Source organism: Mesoplodon mirus (genome assembly GCF_964341445.2).
Source record: "Mesoplodon mirus genome assembly, chromosome: 1".
In the NCBI taxonomy this organism is placed as follows: domain Eukaryota; kingdom Metazoa; phylum Chordata; class Mammalia; order Artiodactyla; family Ziphiidae; genus Mesoplodon; species Mesoplodon mirus.
In genome coordinates this window covers 35,635,974-35,662,683 of record NC_138976.1, presented here as the reverse complement: position 1 = coordinate 35,662,683, position 26,710 = coordinate 35,635,974, and the positions used below count along the sequence as shown (strand labels likewise).

General features: G+C 42.7%; 1 protein-coding gene across 1 annotated transcript; it reads left to right on the top strand.

Moving 5' to 3' along the window:
* Window positions 1-457: 457 nt before the first annotated feature.
* Window positions 458-20,315, top strand: TXN (thioredoxin). Its single transcript, XM_082601302.1, has 5 exons — window positions 458-604; window positions 11,185-11,289; window positions 11,734-11,793; window positions 19,501-19,566; window positions 20,047-20,315. The coding sequence occupies exons 1-5, from the start codon at window positions 581-583 to the stop codon at window positions 20,107-20,109; spliced, it is 318 nt and encodes a 105-aa protein (XP_082457428.1). The 5' UTR covers window positions 458-580; the 3' UTR covers window positions 20,110-20,315.
* Window positions 20,316-26,710: the final 6,395 nt, after the last annotated feature.

Sequence of the window (26,710 nt, the reverse complement as noted above, 5' to 3'; positions counted from 1 at the left end):
AGGTGCACACGCAGAAACACTTCCTGGTGATCGTTACTCAGCATTTTGTGGGGTTCGCGGGGCTGGCGGGCAGGGGTGCGACAGGACTTTCGGAGGGATCGTAGGTTGCCTCGAGCCTGGGCGCGTCCGATTAAGGCCTGGCTGGCCCCTTCCCAGGTGACCCTGTAGCTCTGGGAGTGGCCTCCGCCCGCCATGCAGAGTGCAGGCGCCCTTTACGTCACGCATCCCCACTCCCAGGTGGGGTACAGGTGGGAGGTGCCGAAGGTCTCCAGCCCAGAGGACTCCCAGGAGCTCCGCCCCACGCCCGCCCCAGCCCTGCCCCTCCGGCCCCGCCCCTGCCGGCGGTCTCGCCCCCGTCCGGCCGCATCCGGGAGGCGGGGCGTAGCCCAGACGCCTTGGCGGGCCCGGGAGGCCCCAGCGGGCGCGCCCCCGCCACACTTACGCGCGCGCGCCCGCCCACCCCGCCCACCGTTGCTATAAAGGGAAACCGGGCTGCACGCTTTCCAAGCTTCGTCCGGCGCCTTGGATCCACTTCCGTATATTCCGGTGTAAGGTCGCTAGTCAGACCCCAGCAGCCAAGATGGTGAAGCAGATTGAGAGCAAGGTAAGCGTTCCGGGGCTGGCCAGGGCGCGGCGCGCAGCCCCGGCAGGTGGGGTAGGCGGTGGGCCGGAGGTGGGCAGGCCGCCCCTTCGCATCCCTGGAGAAAGGGGACGCGGCGACTCGGCCTGGGACTGCGAGAAGCCCGGGCCTGGGCGCTCCCGGGGCGGTGGAGCGTGCCCTGGAGGGCTAGGTCCGGGTAACCTATGCGCCCGGGGGATGCACGCGCGTGGGGAGCGCCCTGGAGTCCTCCATTGAGCCTCCGCCCCCTCCCCACCCCAGCCGGGAAACCGCGATTGGGTAAAGGATGGAGGGAGTCTGCCTTTGGCCCCCATTTGTATCCGGACACGGGCCCGTGCAAGGAGGTGGAGGGCTCCTTGGAGAAAGCCGGGGCTTGCTGGCTGCCACTCTCTCCCCGGGGAGCGGCGTGATCCACCCGCGCTGGGTGCAGTGAGCTCCCTGGGGAGTGGATCTAGGCCGGACACCCCCGGCTGCCTCCAGCACTGCCCGGCCGCAGAGCTGACGCGTGCTGCATCCGCGCAAAGGGAGCGATTCCGGGCTGGAGACACCCCCCGAACCCCTTCGCTTGTACAAGTGCGGCCCTAGGGCCCCAGGTGGCGTCAAGGAGGTGAAGTCCGGGCCGCGCCCTCGGGACTCCTCCTCCTGCGGCGCAGGGCGTGTTTCCGGCAGCTCTGGCTTTGGAATGACTCAGTCCCCAAGCCTGGGCCCAGAGACCTTCACTGCCCTACCCATTTGTGATTCACCCACGGTGAATTTCGTGGTCGGTGGGTTTCGCTGGAGCCAGGAGTGCCCCTGAGAGCGGCCGCGCCCCGCTGTGTGCTCGTCGGCTTTCGGGTACCCAGACGGCTGTTCTGTCCTTTTAGTGAATGCCCAAGACAAAAAGTGTTCCATGTCGAGAGTTATTGCAAACGTAATACCCTCCTGCTTGGAAAACTCAGAGCCTAACTGTCTGGTGTACTGTGGCCCCTCAAGAAGTGGATGTTAAATGCAGAGGCACAAAACTGAGTGGGAGAAAACTGATGTTGCTCAAACAGTGGGACGAAACCGTTTACCCTGCGATGCCGCCCACCCCAGTAAAGCAGGGGAAAGGCTGGTGACCCGACCTGGTTTAGGTGCTGGGGTTAGCTTTGGAAATGGAAGTTTGTCTGTTAATGGTTCCTTATCTTTTTGTTCCTTTTACAACCAGAAAACATAAAGATCGTTGTAGAAAGTTTGGGAAGAGAGATCTGCTATTTCCTAGCCACAAAATAGTTGAGGTTGTTTTTATTTCTGAGCTGTGTGTTTGTCGTCTAATTTAGCCTGAACACTTCCCGTGTAATTAGAAGCTTTTTGTAATCATTTCAATATCTGAAGACATTGCTGGACATTTGGGCAGTTTTCCACGCTTTAGTGAATGTTTCTGTTCATAAGGCTTTATACAGAGTTCAGGTTAGGGTCTTGAGTGCAGGGTCAAGGGATGTGAACCTTTTATGACTTACTAACAACCTTTTCATTGGTTGAAAAGAGAGTGCCTTGGGCTTCCCTAGTGGCGCAGTGGTTGAGAATCCGCCTGCCAGTGCAGGAGACACAGGTTTGAGCCCTGGTCCGGGAAGATCCCACATGCCACAGAGCAGCTAAGCCTGTGTGCCACAACTGCTGAGCCTGTGCTGTAGAGCCCGCGAGCCACAACTACTGAGCCCGCATGCCACAACTACTGAAGCCCGTGCGCCTAGAGCCCATGCTCTGCAACAAGAGAAGCCACCATAGTGAGAAGCCTGTGTACCACAACGAAAAGGAGCCCCAGCTCGCCGCAACTAGAGAGAAGCCCGTGTGCAGCAACGAAGACCCAACGCAGCCCAAAATAAATAAATTTATAAAAAAAAAGAAGAAAAGAGAGAGCCTTAGTATTGAGTTTTTTCCACATATTTTTTTTCAGTGTCAACTGAGTGACAACAGTCTATGAGGGGAGGAGCGGGTGGTCTTCTGCGGAGTCTGGTGACCTCATCAGTAGAACATCTGAAAACCTATGAAAGGAGTGAGAAATCTTTGGTTTATATGAATTTGTCTCAGAATCCAAACACTACAAGCCTAAAATTGGTTCCTGGAGCACATTTCAGTCTTTCCCTATTTTAGTTCTCATAATTGTGGCACCTTCCTCCCCTCATCAATACCAAGAGGTACAAGGGTGACAGGAAATTCATTACCCAGAAAAACACTATGGCCTGAGGCCCAAAGCCCCTGATAATCAGTTGATCTTCAAAACTATGATCCAGAGTCAATCAAAAGCTAAGCTAATATTTCTTATAAATATTGAGTACACTTTAGCTTTTCATCCTGATGGACTTCGTGCCGTGGGCCATCCAAGACAACTCTGAGGTTTTGGTAGTTTAGAGCCACTGGGATCCATTTCAGCTCCAAGTGGGTTAATGGACTATAAAAGTGAGGAGGAAGAAATAAAGTTTTTTGAAGAATGGCCACTGCCATTTCTTTTCTTCTTCTTTTTTAAATAGTATTTTGTTCTTTTTTTTTTTTTTTTTTTTTTTTTTTGCGTTACGTGGGCGTCTTACTGCCGTGGCCTCTCCTGTTGCGGGGCACAGGCTCCGGACGCTCAGGCCCAGTGGCCATGGCTCACGGGCCCAGCCGCTCCGCGGCACGTGGGATCCTCCCGGACCGGGGCACAAACCCGTGTCCCCAGCATCAGCAGGCGGACTCTCAACCACTGTGCCACCAGGGAAGCCCCAGCAGGTTCTTAGTCATCAGTTTTATACACATCAGTGTATACATGTCAATTCCAATCGCCCAATTCAGCACACCACCATCCCCACCCCCCTGCGGTTTTCCCCCATTGGTGTCCATATATTTGTTCTCTACATCTGTGTCTGAACTGCCCTGCAAACCGGTTCATCTGTACCATTTTTCTAGGTTCCACATACATGTGCTAATATACGATATTTGTTTTTCTCTTTCTGACTTACTTCACTCAGTATGACAGTCTCTAGATCCATCCACGTCTCAACAAATGACTCAATTTCATTCCTTTTTATGGCTGAGTAATATTCCATTGTATATATGTACCACATCTTCTTTACCCATTCGTCTGTCGATGGGCATTTAGGTTGCTTCCATGACCTGGCTATTGTAAATAGTGCTGCAGTGAACATTGGGGTGCATGTGTCTTTTTGAATTATGGTTTTCTCTGGGTGTATGCCCAAGTAGTGGGATTCCTGGGTCATATGGTAGTTCTATTTTTAGTTTCTTAGGAACCTCCATACTGTTCTCCATAGTGGCTGTATCAGTTTACATTCCCACCAACAGTGCAAGGGGTTTCCTTTTCGCCACACCCTCTCCAGCATTTGTTGTTTGTAGATTTTCTGATGAAGCCCATTCTAACCTGTGTGAGGTGATACCTCATTGTAGTTTTAATTTCCATTTCTCTAATAATTAGTGATGTTGAGCAGCTTTTCATGTGCTTCTTGGCCATCTGTATGTCTTCTTTGGAGAAATGTCTATTTAGGTCTTTTGCCCATTTTTGGATTGGGTTGTTTGTTTCTTTAATATTGAGCTGCATGAGCTGTTTATATATTTTGGAGATTAATCCTTTGTCCGTTGATTCGTTTGCAAATACTTTCTCCCATTCTGAGGGTTGTCTTTTCGTCTTGTTTATGGTTTCCTTTGCTGTGCAAAAGCTTTTAAGTTTCATTAGGTCCCGTTTGTTGATTTTTGTTTTTATTCCCATTATTCTAGGAAGTGGATCAAAAAAGATCTTGCTGTGATTTATGTCAAAGAGTGTTCTTCCTATGTTTTCCTTTAAGAGTTTTATAGTGTCCAGTCTTACATTTAGGTCTCGAATCCATTTTGAGTTTATTTTTGTGTATGGTGTTAGGGAGTGTTCTAATTTCCTTCTTTTACATGTAGCTGTCCAGTTTTCCCAGCACCACGTATGGAAGAGACTGTCTTTTCTCCATTGTATATCCTTGCCTCCTTTGTCATAGATTAGTTGACATAGGTGCGTGGGTTTATCTCTGGGCTTTCTATCTTGTTCCATTGATCTATGTTTCTGTTTTTGTGCCACTATCATATTGTCTTGATTACTGTAGCTTTGTAGTATAGTTTGAAGTCAGGGAGTCTGATTCCTTCAGCTCCGTTTTTTTCCCTCAAGACTGCTTTGGCTATTCGGGGTCTTTTGTGTCTCCATACAAATTTTAAGATTTTTTGTTCTAGTTCTATAAAAGAATGCCATTGGTAATTTGATAGGGATTGCATTGAATCTGTAGATTGCTTTGGGCAGTATTGTCATTTTCACAATGTTGATTCTTCCAATCCAAGAACATGGTATATCTCTCCATCTTTTGGTATCATCTTTAATTTTTTTCATCAGTGTCTTATAGTTTTCTGCATACAGGTCTTTTGTCTCCTTAGGCAGGTTTATTCCTAGGTATTTTATTCTTTTTGTTGCAGTGGTAAATGGGAGTGTTTCCTTAATTTCTCTTTTAGATTTTTCATCATTAGTGTATAGGAATGCAAGGGATTTCTGGGCATTAATTTTGTATCCTGCAACTTTACCAAATTCATTAATTAGCTCTAGTAGTTTTCTGGTGGCATTTTTAGAATTCTCTATATATAGTATCATGTCATCTGCAAACAGTGACAGTTTTACTTCTTCTTTTCCAATTTGTATTCATTTCTTTTTCTTCTCTGGTTGCTGTGGCTAGGACTTCCAAAACTATGTTGAATAATAGTGGTGAGAGTGGACATCCTTGTCTTGTTCCTGATCTTAGAGGAAATGCTTTCAGTTTTTCACCATTGAGAATGATGTTTGCTGGGGGTTTGTCATATATGGCCTTTATTATGTTGAGGTAGGTTCCCACTATGCCCACATTCTGGAGAGTTTTTATCATAAATGGGTGTTGAATTTTGTCAAAAGCTTTTTCTGCATCTATTGAGATGATCATGTGGTTTTTCTCCTTCAATTTGTTAATATGGTGTATCACATTGATTGATTTACGTATATTGAAGAATCCTTGCATCCCTGGGATAAATCTCACTTGATCATGGTGTATGATCCTTTTAACGTGTTGTTGGATTCTGTTTGCTAGTATTTTGTTGAGGATTTTTGCACCTATATTCATCAGTGATATTGGTCTGTAATTTTCTTTTTTTGTAGTATCTTTGTCTGGTTTTGGTATCAGGGTGATGATGGCCTCATAGAATGAGTTTGAGAGTGTTCCTTCCTCTGCAGTTTTTTGGAAGAGTATGAGAAGGATGGGTGTTAGCTCTTCTCTAAATGTTTGATAGAATTCACCCGTGAAGCCATCTGGTCCTGGACTTTTGTTTGTTGGAAGATATTTAATCAGAGTTTCATTTCATTACTTATGATTGGTCTGTTCATATTTTCTATTTCTTCCTCGTTCAGTCTTGGAAGGTTATACCTTTCTAAGAATTTGTCCATTTCTTCCAGGTTGTCCATTATATTGGCATAGAGTTGCTTGTAGTAGTCTTTTAGGATGCTTTGTATTTCTGCGGTGTCTGTTGTAACTTCTCCTTTTTCGTTTCTAATTTTATTGATTTGAGTCCTCTCCCTCTTTTTCTTGATGAGTCTGGCTAATGATTTATCAATTTTGTTTAACTTCTCAAAGAACCAGCTTTTAGTTTTATCAATCTTTGCTATTGTTTTCTTTGTTTCTATTTCATTTATTTCTGCTCTGATCTTTATGATTTCTTTCCTTCTGCTAACTTTGGGTTTTGTTTGTTCTTCTTTCTCTAGTTCCTTCAGGTGTAAGGTTAGATTGTTCATTTGAGATTTTTCTTGTTTCTTGAGGTAGGCTTGTATAGCTATAAACTTCCCTCTTAGAACTGCTTTTGCTGCATCCCATAGGTTTTGGGTTGTCGTGTTTTCATTGTCATTTGTCTCTAGGTATTTTTTGATTTCCTCTTTGATTTCTTCAGTGATCTCTTGGTTATTTAGTAACATAGTGTTTAGCCTCCATGTGTTTGTGTTTTTTACGTTTTTTTCCCCTGTAATTCATTTCTAATCTCATAGTGTTGTGGTCAGAAAAGTTGCTTGATATGATTTCAATTTTCTTAAATTTACTGAGGCTTGATTTGTGACCCAAGATGTGATCTATCCTGGAGAATGTTCCGTGCGCACTTGAAAGTGTAATCTGCTGTTTTTGGATGAAATGTCCTATAAATATCAGTTAAATCTATCTGGTCTACTGTGTCATTTAAAGCTTCTGTTTCCTTATTTATTTTCATTTTGGATTATCAGTCCATTGGTGTAAGTGAGGTGTTAAAGTCCCCCACTATTATTATGTTAATGTCGATTTCCTGTTTTATGGCTGTTAGCAGTTGCCTTATGTATTGAGGTGCTCCTATGTTGGGTGCATATATATTTATAATTGTTATATCTTCTTTTTGGATTGATCCCTTGATCATTGTGTAGTGTCCTTCCTTGTCTCTTGTAACATTCTTTATTTTAAAGTCTATTTTATCTGATATGAGTATTGCTACTCCAGCTTTCTTTTGATTTCCATTTGCATGGAATATCTTTTTCCATCCCCTCACTTTCTGTCTCTATGTGTCCCTAGGTCTGAAGTGGGTCTCTTGTAGACAGCATATATATGGTTCTTGTTTTTGTATCCATTCAGCAGGCCTGTGTCTTTTGGTTGGAGCATTTAATCCATTCACATTTTAGGTAATTATCGATATATATGTTGCTATGACCATTTTCTTAATTGTTTTGGGTTTGTTTTTGTAGGTCCTTTTCTTCTCCTGTGCTTCCCATTTAGAGAAGTTCCTTTAGCATTTGTTGTAGAGCTGGTTTGGTGGTGCTGAATTCTCTTAACTTTTGCTTGTCTGTAAAGCTTTTGATTTCTCCATTGAATCTGAATGAGATCCTTGCCAGGTAGAGTAATCTTGGTTGTAGGTTCTTCCCTTTCATCACTTTAAGTATATCATGCCACTCCCTTCTGGCTAGTAGAGTTTCTGCTGACAAATCAGCTGTTAACCTTATGGGAGTTCCCTTGTATGTTATTTATCATTTTTCCCTTGCTGCTTTCAATAAGTTTTCCTTGTCTTTACTTTTTGCCAATTTGATTACTATGTGTCTCAGCATGTTTCTCCTTGGGTTTATCCTGTATGGGACTTGCTGCACTTCCTGGACTTGGGTAGCTATTTCCTTTCCCATGTTAGGGAAGTTTTTGACTATAATCTCTTCAAATATTTTCTCTGGTCCTTTCTCTCTCTCTTCTCCTTCTGGGACCCCTATAATGCAAATGTTGTTGCGTTTAATGTTGTCCCAGAGGTCTCTTAGGCTGTCTTCATTTCTTTAGATTCTTTTTTCTATATTCTGTTCTGCAGCAGTGAATTCCACCATTCTGTCTTTCAGGTCACTTATCTGTTCTTCTGCCTCAGTTATTCTGCTAATGATTACTTCTAGTGTATTTTTCATTTCAGTTATTGTATTGTTCATCTCTGTTTGTTTGTTCTTTAATTTGTCTAGGTCTTTGTTAAACATTTCTTGCATCTTCTCCATCTTTGCCTCCATTCTTTTTCCAAGGTCCTGTATCATGTTCACTATCTTCATTCTGAATTCTTTTTCTGGAAGGTTGCCTATCTCCACTTCATTTAGTTGTTTTTCTGGGGTTTTATCTTTTTCCTTCATCTGGTACATAGCCCTCTTCCTTTTCATCTTGTCTATCTTTCTGCAAATGTGGTTTTTGTTCCACAGGCTGCAGGATTGTTATTCATTTTATATATACATATTTTTAATTTATTTATTAGTTTTGTCTGTTGGGTCTTTGTTGCTGTGCGCAGGCTTTCTATAGTTGTGGCGAGCAGTGGCTACTCTTCGTTGCGGTGTGCGGGCTTCTCATTGCAGTGGCTTCTCTTGTTGCAGAGCACGGGCTCTAGACACGCGGGCTTCAGTAGTTGTGGCACTTGGGCTCAGTAGTTGTGGCTCACGGGCTCTAGAGTGCCAGCTCAGTAGTTGTGGTGCGCGGGCTTATTTGCTCCTTGGCATGTGGGATCTTCCTGGACCAGGGCTTGAACCCATGTACCCTACATTGGCAGGCGGATTCTTAACCACTGCGCCACCAGGGAAGTTCCTGCTGCCTTTTCTTGAACTCCCAACTTTAACACACAGGCACTTTGCTAAATGCTTTACAAACCACTCTTATGCCTGTTGATTACCTTCGGAATGGGTGTGTTTAGGAAAAGAGATGCTAGATGCTGCTCTTATTTATCTGCCCCAAATACATTGTTTTCAGAATGTTTGTGTTAGTGATGGGGACCTTTATCAATCCTCACTGCTAGTTTCTGGGAGCTAGAAATTATGGTTTGCTTCTTAGTCAGATAGTATTGAATCATTTTCACATTGATGTCTGTTTTAAGCAAACTTTAGTAACCAGAGAATAGAACTTGTCATGAAGTCTTACATATACCTGGCTCTGTGACTCATGTTCAGTGAAGCCAAAAGTTATTGCTGAAAAATATTCTAGGTTGAGAGTAACCTCACCAGTATTTACTGAGGGCCAACCATGTTCACAAAACCATGTATTCATCTGACCAGACATTGTCAATCTTTATTTCCCTGTCTTACCTGGATCTTGCAGTAAAGAATGGCTGGTTTGACCTAAAAAAAAATCACATTAGGGAAGGCTTTGAAGGAAATTCATCTGGAAAAAATCGGTGATGGTTTGGGAAAATAATATCTGTACTTCTTACTCTCTGTGTGCACCCTCCACTACACACACACACCTCCTCACACCCAAAGGTGTGGTGTGTTTATTTGTATGCAGGTTTGTACCTGCATAACTGAAAAGGGTACAGAAGTCATGACCTACCATTCCAGGAAACACCATTTGTGAATTGTTTTCCCCGATAAACATGAGGCAGAAATTAGAAATCTAGAGAAGTAACTTGAGAGGAATTCACTTTAGTTTTTTTTTTTTTTTCTTTGTTAACGGTGCTTTATTTACTTTCTTCTTTACTTGGACCAAATTTGATCTGATTCTTAGCTTTCAAAGGAGGGGGGCGGTGGTGTTGGTTTTTAATTAAACCAATGTGACTGGCATAATTTTCCCCTTGAAGAAAACCGAGACTTCAGATATAGATGTTTGTGTTTTGATTTCTCTTCATGGCCTTGGTTTTGGTCAGCACCAGCTGACTGTGGTTAAAAAAGAGTCGCCCCTTGTTAACTAGAAGGTTAGGTTGCTAGGGTTACAGTATCAAAACCATTGGTAAATTATTCAGGGAGGTTGGTGGTAAGGGATTTCTTGATCATTTCTACTAGTGGAATTTTATTCAACAAGCATTGCTTACGAAAAATAACAAAGAAAATTCCCTTCATAAGAGACTAAAACTTTTTCATTTGGTCAACAATGAAGGCAGAAATCAATGATAGTATGTATGATCTCAATTCTGGAAACTCCACTAAAAAGAGTATAAGGACATATGCTTATTGTCAACAGTGAGTGTAAGGATGTGGAGAAGGTTCTTTTCCTTGATATTTATTTTTTTGACCTTTTGGATGTTCTACCATAGACAATATTAGCTTAATCAAAAAGTTTTAGGTTTTAAAATAACTTGTGGTGTTTTAGTTGCAAGATTCTGTGCCTTTGTGACTTATTCAATTGAAGTGTGATTCCTTGGATCAATCAATGAGCATTTAGTGAATGTCTACCATGTATTATACCTAGATTTGATGTGGAAACTTTATTTTTATAAATTTATTTTATGTATTTTTTTTTTTTTTGGCTGCGCTGTGTCTTCATTGCTGCTCGCAGGCTTTCTCATTGTGGCAAGCGGGGGCCACTCTTCATTGCGGTGTGCGGGCTTCTTATTGCAGTGGCTTCTCTTGTTGCAGAGCATGGGCTCTAGGCACATGGGCTTCAGTAGTTGTGGCATGCAGGCTCAGTAGTTGTGGCGCACAGGCTTAGTTGCTCCACAGCATGTGGGATCTTCCCAGACTGGGGCTCAAACCTGTGTCCCCTGCATTGGCAGGTGGATTCTTAACCACTGCGCCACCAGGGAAGTCCAGATGTGGAAACATTTTTAATACAAATCTTTTTTTTTTTTTGCGGTACGTGGGCCTCTCACTGTTGTGGCCTCTCCCATTGCGGAGCACAGGCTCCGGATGCGCAGGCTCAGAGGCCATGGCTCACGGGCCTAGCCGCTCCACGGCATGTGGGATCTTCCTGGACCGGGGCACAAACCCATGTCCCCTGCATCGGCAGGCGGACTCTCAACCACTGTGCCACCAGGGAAGTCCAGATGTGGAAACATTTTTAATCCAAATGTCTATTTTCCTTTCATTTACTTAGTTTGGAGGTGGATTAACCAATTAATATTTTATATTTATGAAGACATGAATATTGATACACTGTATATATCATACTTGTTTCATCTTATCAAATAACATTATACATTAGTAGGATTTCTTCAAACAGTTTATTTGCTTTGTTTTCCTTTTTTTAATTAAAAAAAATAGGCCCTGAAAGCAGGACCTCCAAATTGTTTTGTGTCGCATTTTATCAGGGCTTTTAGAAATAAACGTAACTTAACATCTGCTTTTCTCTTTCCCTTAGTATGCTTTTCAGGAAGCCTTGAACAGTGCAGGAGAGAAACTCGTAGTAGTCGACTTCTCAGCCACGTGGTGTGGGCCTTGCAAAATGATCAAGCCTTTCTTTCATGTAAGTATTTATTAGCCAACTTCTGCTTTTGTAAACTGTGTGTTGGGGGTTGGTGGTCACAAAGCTAGGAAAGAAGGACAGTTAGAGGTTGTGTTGTTGTCGGATCTTTGGTCTAAAAATCATAACAATTTAGGTTTGACACATACAGCCTATTGAAGACAACTTTCAGAAGTTCATTTGGTTGGCTTAAGTGGTTTTGTTTTTCTTCACAATGAAACATGGGACCTATTTGAAGTTCAGGAATCAGAGTTGATGTTTCAAATTATTTTATACCAAAAGGAGAGTTTGATTCAGGGAGAATGTCTTTTATGCTTACCTGTCCCTAAATATTTGGATCTTTAGTCCCTACTTTTAAGTTTCCATTTAAGAAGCTTGAGTGTGTTGGCTGCCATTTACCCACTGCTAAATCTTTGTGGATTTTTTTTTTTTTTTCTAATTTTCTAGTCTCTCTCTGAAAAGTATTCCAACGTAGTGTTCCTCGAAGTAGATGTGGATGACTGTCAGGTACGTGGCTGGAAATCTGGAATAATGTTGAGCTTTTTGCATTGGCCTTTTTCTCTGAATTACACATTGCTTGTTCTCATATATAAATAAAACACTAGAATTACAACCCTAGTTAAAAAGTTTATTTCAGAAGAACGAGTAAGTGTGCCAATTATGAGCTTAATCCTAGATGTCAGGAGCTAAGTACGTCACATCCTAAAATAAAATGGTTAAGGCATCCGTTACCCATCTTTACTAGTCACCTGTCTTTCTAAAAGCCCAAGTAATCTACCTAACATTCTGAGATGCTCAACAAACAGAAATTGAAGCGACCAAACGCCAAGATGCCTGATAGAGAGCTGAGAGAAGAATTGGGGGGAACATTTCAAGATTGGTTTAATTTAACAAATGCTTGTTTAGCACTTTGGACCAGGTGCACTGTTCTTTGTGCGTTAACAAGTATGGATTCATTTAATCCTTTGTCCTGTCATCATGCCCAGGTTGACCATGGAGTTACAGGTAGTAAGTAGCAGAGCAGGAATTTAAATGTGTGTGGGCAGGTTTGCTTAGCCCCAGCAGGGCAGGAGTGGGTTAGGGTATGAAGTGGCAACAGAGGTGCTAGATCTGGCTTCTAGTCCTGGCCCAGTGACTTCTGCTTTAGGCTCATTCTCGTATCCCTTGAGCCTTGGTTCTTCTATGACCAGATCTTAATACCTGCCCCCACCAACCTTGTAAGGTTGATTATTCATTGAGCAAACATGGAAATCCTGCTAAAGGTCCAGAAGGGTCTATAAAAAGGGTGGGGTGGGAACGTAGGGCAGTATTTTCTAAGCCTGTGGGCACCTCCCAGTACCACATGGCTTATTCCCAGCACCTTTCTTTCTTGCCGGACAAGCTCCTTGACTTAAGCTTCACATCCTCTCCAGGAATTCTCCTCTAGTTACTCCCTTGTACGCCCAGGCTAGGTTAGTTCCCTTCCTCTGTGTCCCCCTGGTGTCCTCTGCCCGCTTTTTCCTGGATTGATGGTTGTCCAGTGGGAGGATCGTGTCCCTTATTAGCTCTGTGGGTTTGGTGAAGTTATCTGTTCTGTGCCTCAGGTTGAGCCTCTGTTAAATGGCAGTGTTAATCCAGCATCATAAGGCACTTGTCAGGATCATGAGAGATAAGACCTGTGAAGTGCTTAGAGCAGTGCCTGGCACATGATAAGCATTCAGTAAGCTTAGCTATTACTATAATGATCTTTGTGTCTGTCCTGCATTAGTCTGTCAGTTTCTTGGGATCAGGGACCCTGTCTTATTCGCCTTTGTTTCCTCTTTATCAGCACACCTGTCTGACCTGTGGTAGGTGAAGAATGAATGAATTGGTATGGTTGTCAACTAAAGTTATTCTGATGTGCCCTGGGTTTTTGTTTTTGGTGTTTTTTTTTTTTTTTGCAGTACGCGGGCCTCTCACTGTTGTGGCCCCTCCCGTTGCGGAGCACAGGCTCCGGATGCGCAGGCTCAGTGGCCATGGCTCACGGGCCCAGCCACTCCACGGCACATAGGATCTTCCCGGATCAGGGCACGAACCCGTGTCCCCTGCATCGGCAGGCGGACTCTCAACCACTGCGCCACCAGGGAAGCCCTGGGTTTTTGTTTTAGGTAAGAGTAGACAGCATGTGTTTGTGAAAAAACTCTTGCTCCCTATTTTAACCTAACTTATTTTTTAAAATCTCGTCACCTTAGCCAGGTGAAAATGGCACCTGGAAGGGACTAAAGAAACTGGTACTGACCCTATCAGACAGCGAGTGAATACATTTTTATTTGGAAGTACTAACATATGCTAGATCCTGCACTAAGCCCTCTGCCTACATTGTATCATTTCATCCAGGCAGTGACCATGAGAACTATTTTTATCAGCATCCCCCCTAAACAGATAATGGGACTGCAACACAGAAGGGTAAAAGGTCGATTGAGGGCTTCCCTAGTGGCACAGTGGTTGAGAGTCCGCCTGCCGATGCAGGGGACACGGGTTCATGCCCCGGTCCAGGAGGATCCCACATGCTGCAGAGCGGCTGGGCCCATGAGCCATGGCCGCTGAGCCTGCGCGTCCGGAGCCTGTGCTCCGCAACGGAGAGGCCACAACAGTGAGAGGCCCGCATACTGCAAAAAAAAAAAAAAAAAAAGGTCGCTTGAGGCAGAGCCTGTGGATTTGGCCCCTGTACGGTGCTGGGCCCAGGACCAATGCTTTCTGCCTCAATCCAAAACCTTTGGGAAGTAGGTGTGCAGAGCAGGCCCAGACTTCAATATGACAGCCCCTCCTTTAGATGTGGTTGTCATCCTCATCATCACCTTGAAAGTATGTAGACCTCTAGACCTTGAAGTGACCTTCTCATAAGTTGGGGACCTTTCACTTTGAGCAACATATGATTTTGTGTGTGTGTGTGTGTGTGTGTTTTAATACTCTTAATGACAACTATTACACCATCTAAATAGCATTATCAACCTTTTGCAGCATTAAAAATTGAATTCCAGAACCCTTTGGTCACCCCATACACATAGCAATAGTCTGTCAGTTCCTACTTACCTGGCCATTCAGCAGAGTTAGCAAGGCAGGTGATTCAAACAAAAAGGAGTTCATTATCAATCCATGAGTTGTTTTTCCCCCATGGAATTTATGAATTACATGAGTGGATCTTCTTTTTGTTGCTTTGGAATGCTGTAGGTAAAACCATCCCCTGATTTTGGCTCGAAAAGCATCAGATGAGGGATAAAAATGACATCAATTCATTATTTTGAGTATTAGATCATATCATTAAATAGATGGAATATTTTAGGACTGAACTTGTTCTTATATTTTTTATGCAGATAATTCCTGTCCCTGCAGACTCAGGGTACTTAATGTTTATAGTATCTTTGGGGCAAATAGCACCTAGTTTTAATAGAAAAATGTCTAAACACTTGGGCTGGAAGAGATTATCTTTTAGGTGTAATAGATTCAAATGGACAGTTAGGAGGCATGGACATATAACGTGGTACACACACAAAACAACTCTGTATGCATAGCGAAGTGTGAATACTACTTTTGAAAATGATAGACTGACCTTATTTCCTTAACAGCAGACTCTACTCCCACCTCTACAGAGTATGATACTTATAAGATCAAAAGAAACAAAGTAACTTAGGCCTGATAGTTTTGCAACCTTTTAGGATGCCATGTGTTTCCATTATGATGAGAACAGCCAGGAATGAGTTAATAACAGGTGACAACAGCAGATTTAAAGTTATTTTGGCTGTACAGAGTGCTGAACTAGAAACCAATGAAACAAAAGTTTATAAGGTAAAATGTAGCCTCGTTACACTTACTAATAAAAACTAATAAAAATCTGAGATGGGCCAAAACTATAGGGATGGAGAACAGATTGGGCGGGGTGGGGGCTAAGGGGGAGTGTTTGACCACAGAGAAGCTACTGAGGAAGTTTTATGGGAATGAGGGAAGAGTTCTGTATCCTGATTATGGCAATGTTTATATGACTACACAAGTTCCAGATTGTTTATTTTTTAAAAAATGGCAGGACCTGGGTCTGTCATTAGAGAGTGGCTAGCTTTCTGTTTTTAAATGAGGGAAGTGATAAACTTGAGATCAAGAATGTTTTTAAAACCTCAAAGGTAACTACTTAAACTGTGCATGCCTTTCAAATCACTACAGGAATGGGCAAATTGGTCCATAGAACAAGTAATAGAAAACTAAAGAAAAAAAAAAAAACAGGAACAGAGGCAGTAGAGATCAAATATTAGTTATAGAACTACTAACCTTTGCTGAGGTCCATAAAAGATTTTAATAGATGGGTATACTGTCTTGCAGGATGTTGACTCGGTATTATTAAAATGCTAGTTAGTACTCTTAGATTCATCCAACATTTTTGGGAAATTGATCATGACGTTCTGAAATAATGTAGTCAGGAAACTCCTGGAAAGTATTTTAAAAAACTAATTAGGAGGGAAGTCATAGAGAATGGGAAAGGGCAGGCCCCATAAAGTACATTAGCAGCAATAATTAAAACAGTGTGGTCTTGTAACCAGAGTAGGTATGTAGCTCCATGGACAAGACTAAAAAGTCCAAAAAAGTAGAATCAAATCTATTAAACCATGTATTAACAATTAACCATTTGGGGTTAAGATGTTGCATCTCTACCTCATTCTTTACCCCCAGATACAATCTAGAAGAAATCCAAACATAAAAATTCTAGAAAATACTGAACACGTAGAAGAGATACACTGTCAAGCACATTAACTGCCCCATTTCTTATATTCTTAAGAATTTGATTAACTGTTTTTCTCTGTGGCCATTGCAGAAATGGGCCTGAACAGTTCACTCACCGAACTGGAGTCTCTTTCTAAATCCAATAAAGCACAGGCTTTCAGTGACTGGCGTAGGGAAGGGCAGATGGATCCTGTTACATGAAAAGTCTTAAACTGGATGTCAAAAATCATGATACATACTGATAAACTGACACATTCAAATTAGGAGGTGGTTTAATCATGTGTATCCAGAGCCTTTAAAGTGAATATTTTCATTACCTTAGCAATGCTTACTTTCTTGGGTGGGGATGGACCCATAGTGTAGAGATGCTTAGGCAAAATCTGAGCCTTTTACATATCGACCAGCAGATACGTTAAAATGATCCATCCATACAGTGACAGCTTTCGGACCATAAAAAGGTGAGATTATACTTATCTAAATAATTAAAATTGAAAATGATCTTCTTAAACCGAGCAACTTTAAGGTTTTTTGCCGTGGGACGCATCTGAATTTATTCACAAGAATGTGCATAACCTAAAAGCCCAGTGTGGTGGATTCAATTATGGTACAGAATCCTGCGTCACCTTTATAAAAAAAAATCACTTTCATACCCAATGAGAGAGAATTCTTAATGCTTTAACTAAAAATTTACCATGTAAAGACTTGACTGCAATTTTTTTTAATTTATTTTTGGCTGTGCTGGGTCTTTGTTGCTGTGCGTGGGCTTTCTCTAGTTGCAGTGAGCAGGGGCTACTCTTCTTTGTGGTGTGCGGGCTTCTCGTTGCTGTGGTTTCTCTTGTTGCGGAGCATGGGCTCTAGAGCACAGGCTCAGTAGTTGTGGTGCACGGGCTTAGTTGCTCCACGGCATGTGGGATCTTTCCGGACCAGGGCTCGAACCCGAGTCCCCTGCATTGGCAGGTGGATTCTTAACCACTGTGCCAGCAGGGAAGCCCTTGACTGCAATTATAAGACATATTATGTATGAACATGACTTAAAAAACACTTCAAGTCTTTCTCAAAGCATTGACACCACTTCTGAGCATTTATCTTATTTCTAGTTTTTTGTCTTATTTTATTGTAAGTTAGGCAGTTGTACCAATGCAGGAATGCTAAGCTCTGCCTAGGAGAGGTATAAGGCATCCAGAATCTGAGAACAGCAATTAGACTATCATTTCCATTGATTGGGACCCTGTATTTTCTGCTGATAAAGCTTTGGGATTAGCTTTTTCATCTGAAGGTTGTGATCAGTGTCCAGGTCCTGTTGTCTTTGGATGTGGAATATCTTTTTTGGTAGGTTCCAGTCTTTGTCGATGGTTATTTAACAATTAGTTGTGATGTTGGTGTGCTCGAGCAAGGAGGTGAGCTCAAGGTCCTTGTACTCCTTCTTCCTTACTTATCTCCAGGTCCTGTTTTGCATGCTTTCATATGTGATGCGGGTCAGTTGCACCCCCTGTATGTTGCTATGATTAGAAGTGGTGGAGGGCCTCCCTGGTGGCGCAGTGGTTGAGAGTCCGCCTGCCGATGCAGGGGATACGGGTTCGTGCCCCGGTCTGGGAGGATCCCATATGCCGTGGAGCGGCTGGGCCCGTGAGCCATGGCCGCTGAGCCTGTGCGTCCGGAGCCTGTGCTCCGCAACGGGAGAGGCCACAACAGTGAGAGGCCCGCGTACAGCAAAAAAAAAAAAAAAAAAAAAGAAGTGGTGGAAAGGGTGGCTCACACTTTCCAGACCACTGCCCTCCCACTGTGGGTATTATAAAAACAAAACTGACACCTACCTCTTTTGAGGCTTCTGCCCGCTGCCTGCATGAAAGATGGTATCCAACTGGCGGCTTACAAGTGTCAGGAAGAGACTGCACTAAACTGCTGCTCTCCAAGTGCTGGGAGGGGCCGGCCCCGTGTTCCCAAATATTCAAGCAATTCAGAGATTTTTTTTTTAAGCGTTTACATGAACCAAGTAACATATCTAGACCAGCTTCAGTCCCCTAGACAACCAGTTTCCAACCTTTTAGCTAAACCAGTCCTTCTACCCTTCTAACTTGTCTTCTTCTGGTTTCCCGATTACTCATCCTCAAGGTCCAGAACCTTGACATGTGCAGCTCATCGTCTTCCTGTCAACTCTCCACCCCATTTTCCATCCTGGATTCTCATACTACAAGGGAATTTCTGGAATTGTACATTGGTACAATTAAAATGTTATGATCTTCATTTGGATGGTCTTATCACAGGTTCCTGGTAATTTCCTTATGGCTGTTGCTTTCAGTGAGTACTTAGTGCCTGGAATGTAGTAGACATTCAGTACATACTAGCCATTTTATTGCAGCCATTACTGCCCTTGTGCTTTTTGTTGCCCATCATTTAAAGAAAAAGTAAAGGTTATCTGGAAACAGCAGTGTCCACCACCCTTCCTGCCCAAACTGGCAACAGGACACATGCAATTTCATAAAGACATAAAACCACACTTTTCTTCCCGTCAGAGGAACAGGTGGTTAGGCTGGCGTGCTACCATGACTGGTGGCTCAATCTAGGAACCACTCCTTTTTTTGCGGGGGGGCCATGCAGCCTGGCATATGGGATCTTAGTTCCCCAACCAGGGATCGAACCCATGCCCCCTGCAGTGGAAGCTCGAAGTCTTAACCACTGGACTGCCAGGGAAGTGCTAGGACCACTCCATTTTTAATTCCCATGCCCCTTACTCCCGAATCCCCAACTGGAAGTCACCACAGTGTTTTTAGCTGACCTTCCCTTCCTTTCCTGTGAAAGTTCTTTGGTTTCCGTGGTCTGCTTCTCGGAGTTCTGCCTCCATGGTTGGTGTCCTCCACAGCTTTTGCTGCTCAGTTAGGGCTGTGTGGTTCTTTCTTCACTTCTCTCCTGATCCTCTTTGCAGTGCCAAGCTGATGTACTTGATCCCTAATGTACCTGTTCACTTGAAACTCTTGTCCAAACCAAACCATTTTCATGGCATTCCCCCCCGCCCCAAACCTGGTGTGAACAAGGTGTTGACAGGTAGGGGTTATAAAACAATAACCGAAAAACCAGTGTGGAGCTGTCCCTGTCGATCACCATGACTTTATTCTTGAACAGGTCCTTTGTATAAGTTGTTCCTCTCCCTAACTCTAACCTCGCCTATATGATCATCTATGTGCCTCACTCCAGTACAACTGGGAGTAATTCGATTAAACAATTTGAGTCACTGTATAGTATCTGATTCTAGTATCTCTCAACGACGAAAGTACATATTCATTAGATTTGTAATTGAGAATATAACCAATTTGGCTTTTGTGCTGCCACTGTAGTCCTTGTTTAAGCATAAAAATTGGCACAAAGTCCTAATGCTGAGTTCTGGGTACATAACAGGAAAAAGAATCTGGTTCTAGATCACGGATACCAGGGCTCAACACTCCTCATGGTCTTATTGTTATCTTCTTTCTATATCTCCCTTCTCCCCAGGATGTTGCTTCAGAGTGTGAAGTCAAATGCATGCCAACCTTCCAGTTTTTTAAAAAGGGACAGAAGGTAGGTACATCTGACCTTGAAGACAACCAGCTGGGTAATAGGAAAGCATGGTGTATAAAAGAAGAAATGGAAGTGACTTACCCTTCACATGGGAAACACATCCCCATTTTTTCCTTTTAAGAATATTTAAATATGTCATTCTTCATTAAGTACATAATGTGACATCTCATTGATAATTGATCTTTGCTAAAACTAAAATCACAGGGATTTGGTGATTAATCCCTGTGATTGGTGCTTCATATTTATATCACAGTGCATTTATCTTTGTTCAGAGGTATTTGTGTAAAAAAACTGAATCTTGACTTTTGAGGGGTTTTTGTTTTTGTTTTTAACTTTAAAAAACTGGGTGTTATCCATGGATGTAAATTTTAAATAAGCTTGTACTTCCTCTCCTCCCCAGGCCCATTCTGTGGTCCTATCTGATATACAAAATAGGGATGCAATGCTACTTCTAATGGCAATTCAATATTCTCTCAACAGGTGGGTGAATTTTCTGGAGCTAATAAGGAAAAACTTGAAGCCACCATTAATGAATTAATCTAATCATGTTTTCTGAAGACATGACCAGCCTTTGGCTGTTTAAAACTTGTAATTTTTTTTATTTACAAAAAGGAAGGATCAAGTGTGAAGACTATATACCTAACTGCCATCTGATAAGTGACAATAAAATATTAACTGTACCCTTTTTAAAACTGTCTGGTGTCTTTGCATAGTTTTCAAAATAAATGAAAACTGGCCATTTGATGATATGTAATGTCCTAGTTATTTTCATATGTTCTTGATCACTTTTTTTTTTTTAACCTTGTAGGCCACTGATGATTGAAGATTTTTCATGTACTTCTAGGAAATCTTGTTGGAGGCAATGCACAGATAATAGAGTAATATGTTAAAATTCTGTTATTATTTTTGACCTTATGCACAGAGAAAGTATTTTTTGTTCTAGCAAGCAGATCTCCTATGCTCTCTGAATGGTCCTCATGACCAAAATTGATGTCTGCCCATGAAGGAATTGTTTATCTCTGGTTTCAGATTCCTGTCCCAAAGGTTACAGTGAGGTGCCAATTTTGCTAATGGTAAAGGAGTTCTATTATCTGTTAGGAATTCTTCATAGGTGGCTCACAAGGGAGTTCCCACAAACATTACTGTGGGAATTTGATTCTCTCAAGTATCTAAGAAACTGGTTTTATAGGCCAGATAGACTTTCCAACCTAAGCAGTAAAGAGTGTAGACATTACTGTTAATTTCATTCAAAGAACATTGTTTCTTGTGTTCTAGACCCAGAGGGCTGGAGGAATGCTTGCAGAAATAGTTTTTAAATTTGTACAGTAAAAAATCAGAATTAAATCATATGCCCCTCACCATCCTAATATTAATTTAATCTTTGCAACAATCCGATGAAGTAGGCACTGTAATCCCCACTTCCCAGTGAGGAAACCGGCAAAGAGGTTAAGTAATATCCCCAGCATCACATTAGTCAGTGGAGGATACGTGAGTCAAACCAAGTGAGTCTGGAGCCTGAGTGCATGCTCAACTATTACACTGCTGCTCAGTGTAACAATATAATAACTAGGTAAAATGATGGGCCCTTAGCTGGGTTTCTTTCCTCATCTGAAAATCAGGATACTGAACTTAGATGAACTTTCAAAATATTAATTGAATGCTTATTATGTGCCAGGCACTGTGCTAGGCTAGGGATAGCTGTGAATAGGACACCCTTCTCATAGAGCTTACATTCTAGAAAGGGAGGCAAACTAATGAATAACAGACTGTGGAATATACTATGAGGCCAAAACAAATGGGCACAGTAATTGAGACTAATAGGGGGACCTGCTTGGGATGGAATGGTTCTGACAAGAGACTAAGCTGATACCTGATGGTGAAAAAAGACTGGCCAGCAAAGAGCCAGGCACTCTACTTCCCAGCAGAGAGAACAGCATGCAGCAAGACCGAGTCAGAGAACTTGGTACATTGTAGACCCAGCAGAGATGCATGAAATAGAAGCAGATGGTGGCAGCACCCAGTCATCCAAGGCTTGTTCTAGGTGCAAAGGGAAGACATTGAAAGGTAAGCCTGAGGTAACATGCTTGGATATTAAGAGTTCATTTTGGCAGCTGTATTGAAAATGGGTTGGAGAAGGAGGCAAAGAACTAGAAAATCATTTAAGCTTTGGCATTTACCTAGGCCAGAGATGATGATGCCTGTGATTGGTTGATGGTGGGAGAGAGGGAACAAAGTGAGTATGGACTCAACATTTAGGAAAGACAATCCGAGGGACGTGTAGGAGTAGGATTCTAGAGTAAGTACCAGGTTTTTGACTTGAGCAAATGGGTGGTTGGGGTGCCATGTAATGAGTAAGCTAAGGATGGGGGGCGGGCCCAGGTTCTCTTGAGACATGTTAAGACATGCTTTGGTGGTATACATTTAAGATGATGTTATGCAGACTGCTGGGTACTAGCCTGGACTGGAATAGGAATTTGAAAGATGTAATGTAGATGGCTCTTAAATGTGTGAGATCACCCAGGAAGAGAATCCAGAGTAAAGAGGGCTCAAGACAGCTTGATGAGCTCCCAACATTTAGAGACCAAGTAGAGCGGGAACCAACAAAAGAGACATAATGGAAGCCAGAGGGGAAGGAGGAAAACCAAGAGGGTTTTATCCCAAAAGCAAAAAAAAAAATTTCAAAAAGGAAGGTGTGTCAACTATCAAATGCTGTTTTGAGACTAAGATGACAGGAAAACAAAGTGGAGAGTGATTGTGACAAAATTCTTATGGAAGGATAGGGATGGAAGCCAGGTTGGTGAGAACTGAAGAGTGAGTGATCAGAAATGATCCAGAAATCACACTTTTCATATCCATCCTAAACAAAGTATCATTTGGAAAGAAAAATGTCCAAGGATGATTGTTGCAGCATTGTTTATGGCAGCACGAAATTGGATCTCCATCAATAGAGAAATAGTTTAATCCAATATGATAAATCCTTTCTAGGTAATATAGAATGTGAAATATAGAATGTGAAATAAAATTCATATTTATGGCAAGACAAGAAAAATCTAAACATAAAAGTTCTTCTCTGCCCTTTGGCCTCCCCTTTCCCCTCACTGTGCATTGTGTATCCACATGATGCATTGACCAAACCTCCCCCATCAGCGGGAATACCTGCTCAACAGTAAACAGCAACATTCACCTAGCATCAGTAAGACAACTTCTTAAAAGATAATATTTCTTCTTGATCTTGTAAAGGGTCACATGACCTACCGCAATGGCACTTAAATCTGGATTATGTAAACTGTCATTAATGCACCATTTAATGTACAGCCCTCTGTCTAAAAAAACATAAATAAACTGTTTTGACTTCTAACGGGTGGAAGAGTTCTCAGAGCTTTCTGAGATGCTCTTCCTGGGTTATAATCCTCAAATTTAACTGGAATAAAATTTTCCAGTTGTTTCTTAAATTGATTAATTTTTCATCAAGAATAAAGAGTTATTAATACTGAAATAGGAAAATTTCAAAGTCACTGAGTGAAAAAAGTTACAGAATGTAAACAATACAGAACAGTACAATTTTATTTGTGTAAAACACAAGACATGCTAGATACCTCAGTAGGTAAATATGCATGTAAATTAACATGAGAAGATCTTAAAGGAAACATTTCTAACCAGAGCAGTGACTTATGGAGAGGAGGGTAGGTAGAGATTGATTTAGTTTTATCCATAAATGTTTGGATTTTTCATAACAAAAATGTACTCATGCATTACTTACAAGTTAAAAAAATTTAATAGATTGTAAAGACGGGGAAGCAGGGTCTGTAAAACTCGTGCAAAAATTTCTCTAAAGTAGAGCTGAGAGATACAATTAATAGACATTTTCTGTATAAGTGGGTTTGCTAGCATGCAAATGGAAATGATACAGAAATAGAGATCAATTTTGTGGGAAAAAGGATTCCTGAAAAGGAATTCTTTGTGTAGTCAAGAAAGAAAGGGGGAAAAGATCAGCTGTTGAGGAGAGTGGGAAGACGGCGGAAAAGTAAGACGCGGAGATCACCTTCCACCCCGCAGATACATCAGAAATACACCTGCACATGGAACAACTCCTACAGAACACCTACTGAACGCTGGCAGAAGACCTCAGACCTCCCAAAAGGCAAGAAACTCCCCACGTACCTGGGTAGGGCAAAAGAAAAAAGAATAAACAGAGACAAAAGAATAGGGACGGGACCTGCACCAGTGGGAGGGATCTTTGAAGGAGGAAAGGTTTCCACACACTAGGAAGCCCCTTCAAGGGCGGAGACTGCGGGTGGCGGAGAGGGGAAGCTTCAGAGCCGCGGAGGAGAGCATAGCAACGGGTGCGGAGGGCAAAGCGGAGATTCCTGCACAGAGGATCGGTGCCGACTGGCACTCACCAGCCCGAGAGGCTTGTCTGCTCGGCCGCCGGGGCGGGCGGGGCTCGGAGCTGAGGCTCGGGCTTCCATCAGAGCGCAGGGAGAGGACTGGGGTTGGCGGCGTGAACACAGCCTGAAGGGGTTAGTGCACCACGGCTAGCCCCGGGAGGGAGTCCAGGGAAAAGTCTGGACCTGCCGAAGAGGCAAGAGACTTTTTCTTCCCTCTTTGTTTCCTGGTGTGCGAGGAGAGGGGATTCAGAGCGCCACTTAAAGGAGCTCCAGAGATGGGCGCGAGCCGCGGCTGAAAGCGCGGACCCCAGAGATGCACATGAGATGCTAAGGCTGCTGCTGCCGCCACCAAGAGGCCTGTGTGCGAGCACAGGTCACTAACCACACCTCCCCTCCCGGGAGCCTGTGCAGCCCGCCACTGCCAGGGTCCCAGGATCCAGGGACAGCTTCCCCAGGAGAACACACGGCGCACTTCAGGCTGGTGCAACGTCACTCCGGCCTCTGCCGCTGCAGGCTCGCACCTCATCGTGCCCCTCCTTCCCCCGGCCTGAGTGAGCCAGAGCCCCCAAATCAGCAGCTCCTTTAACCCCGTCCTGTCTGAGCGAAGAACAGACGCCCTCCGGCGACCTACATGCAGAGGCAGGGCCAAATCCAAAGCTGAGCCCCGGGAGCTGAGCGAACAAAGAAGAGAAAGGGAAATCTCTCTCAGCAGCCTCAGGAGCAGCGGATTAAATCTCCACAATCAACTTGATGTACCCTGCATCTGTGGAATACCTGAATAGACCACCAATCATCCCAAAATGAGGAGGTGGACTTTGAGAGCAAGATTTATTATTTTTTCCCATTTTCCTCTTTTTGTGAGTCTGTATGTGTATGCTTCTGTGTGAGATTTTGTCTGTATAGCTTTGCTTTCACCATCTGTCCTAGGGTTCTACCCGTCCTTTTTTTTTTTTTTTTTTTTTGGTTTGTTTTTGTGTTTTATTTTTACTTTAAAAACATTTTTTTCTTAATTTTTTTTATTTTAATAACTTTATTTTCTTTTATCTTATTTTATTTTCTTTTATCCTCCTTCATTCTTTCTACTTTTTCTCCCTTTTATTCTGAGCAGTGTGGATGAAAGGCTCTTGGTGCTGCAGCCAGGAGTCAGTGCTGTGCCTCTGAGGTGGGACAGCCAACTTCAGGACACTGGTCCACAAGAGACCTCCCAGCTCCACGTAATATCAAATGGCGAACATTTCCCAGAGATCTCCATCTCAACACCAACACCCAGCTTCACTCAACGACCAGCAAGCTACAGTGCTGGACACCCTATGCCAAACAACTAGCAAGACAGGAACACAACCCCACCCATTAGCAGAGAGGCTGCCTAAAATCATAATAACTCCACAGACACCCCAAAACACACCACCAGATGTGGACCTGCGCACCAGAAAGACAAGATACAGTCTCATCCACCAGAACACAGGAACTAGGCCCCTCCACCAGGAAGCCTACACAACCCACTGAACTAACTTTACCCACTAGGGACAGATACCAAAAACATCAGGAACTACGAACCTGCAGCCTACAAAAAGGAAACCCCAAACACAGTAAGAAAAGCAAAATGAGGAGACAGAAAAACACACAGCAGATGAAGGAGCAAGATAAAAACCCACCAGACCTCACAAATGAAGAGGAAATAGGCAGTCTACCTGAAAAAGAATTCAGAATAATGATAGTAAAGATGATCCAAAATCTTGGAAATAGAGAAAATGCAAGAAACATTTAACAAGGACCTAGAAGAACTAAAGATGAAACAATCAACGATGAACAACACAATAAATGAAATTAAAAATACTCTAGAAGGGATCAATAGCAGAATAACTGAGGCAGAAGAACGGATAAGTGACCTGGAAGATAAAAGAGTGGAAATAACTACTGCAGAGCAGAATAAAGAAAAAAGAATGAAAAGAATTGAGGACAGTCTCAGAGACCTCTGGGAAAACATTAAATGCACCAACATTCGAATTATAGGGGTTCCAAAAGAAGAAGAGAAAAAGAAAGGGACTGAGAAAATATTTGAAGAGATTATAGTTGAAAACTTCCCTAATATGGGAAAGGAAATAGTTAATCAAGTCCAGGAAGCACAGAGAGTCCCATACAGGATAAATCCAAGGAGAAACATTCCAAGACACATATTAATCAAAATGTCAAAAATTAAATATAAAGAAAACATATTAAAAGCAGCAAGGGAAAAACAACAAATAACACACAAGGGAACCTCCATATGGCTAAGAGCTGATCTTTCAGCAGAAACTCTGCAAGCCAGAAGGGAGTGGCAGGACATATTTAAAGTGATGAAGGAGAAAAACCTACAACCAATATTACTCTACCCAGCAAGGATCTCATTCAGATTTGATGGAGAAATTAAAACCTTTACAGACAAGGAAAAGCTGAGAGAGTTCAGCACCACCAAACCAGCTTTACAACAAATGCTAAAGGATCTTCTCTAAGCAAGAAACACAAGAGAAGGAAAAGACCTACAATAACAAACCCAAAACAATTAAGAAAATGGGAATAGGAACATACATATCCATAATTACCTTAAATGTAAATGGATTAAATGCATTGACTGGCTGAATGGATACAAAAACAAGACCCATATATATGCTGTCTACAAGAGACCCACTTCAGAGCTAGGGACACATACAGACTGAAACTGAGGGGATGGAAAAAGATGTTCCATGCAAATGGAAACCAAAAGAAAGCTGGAGTAG

Bases quoted from the DNA above. Each gene is read 5' to 3' on its own strand.
- TXN (XM_082601302.1), top strand. From the start codon at position 581: ATGGTGAAGCAGATTGAGAGCAAG. The intron at 11,290-11,733 runs GTAAGTATTTAT...CTAATTTTCTAG, and splicing joins TGATCAAGCCTTTCTTTCAT to TCTCTCTCTGAAAAGTATTC. The intron at 11,794-19,500 runs GTACGTGGCTGG...CCTTCTCCCCAG, and splicing joins TAGATGTGGATGACTGTCAG to GATGTTGCTTCAGAGTGTGA.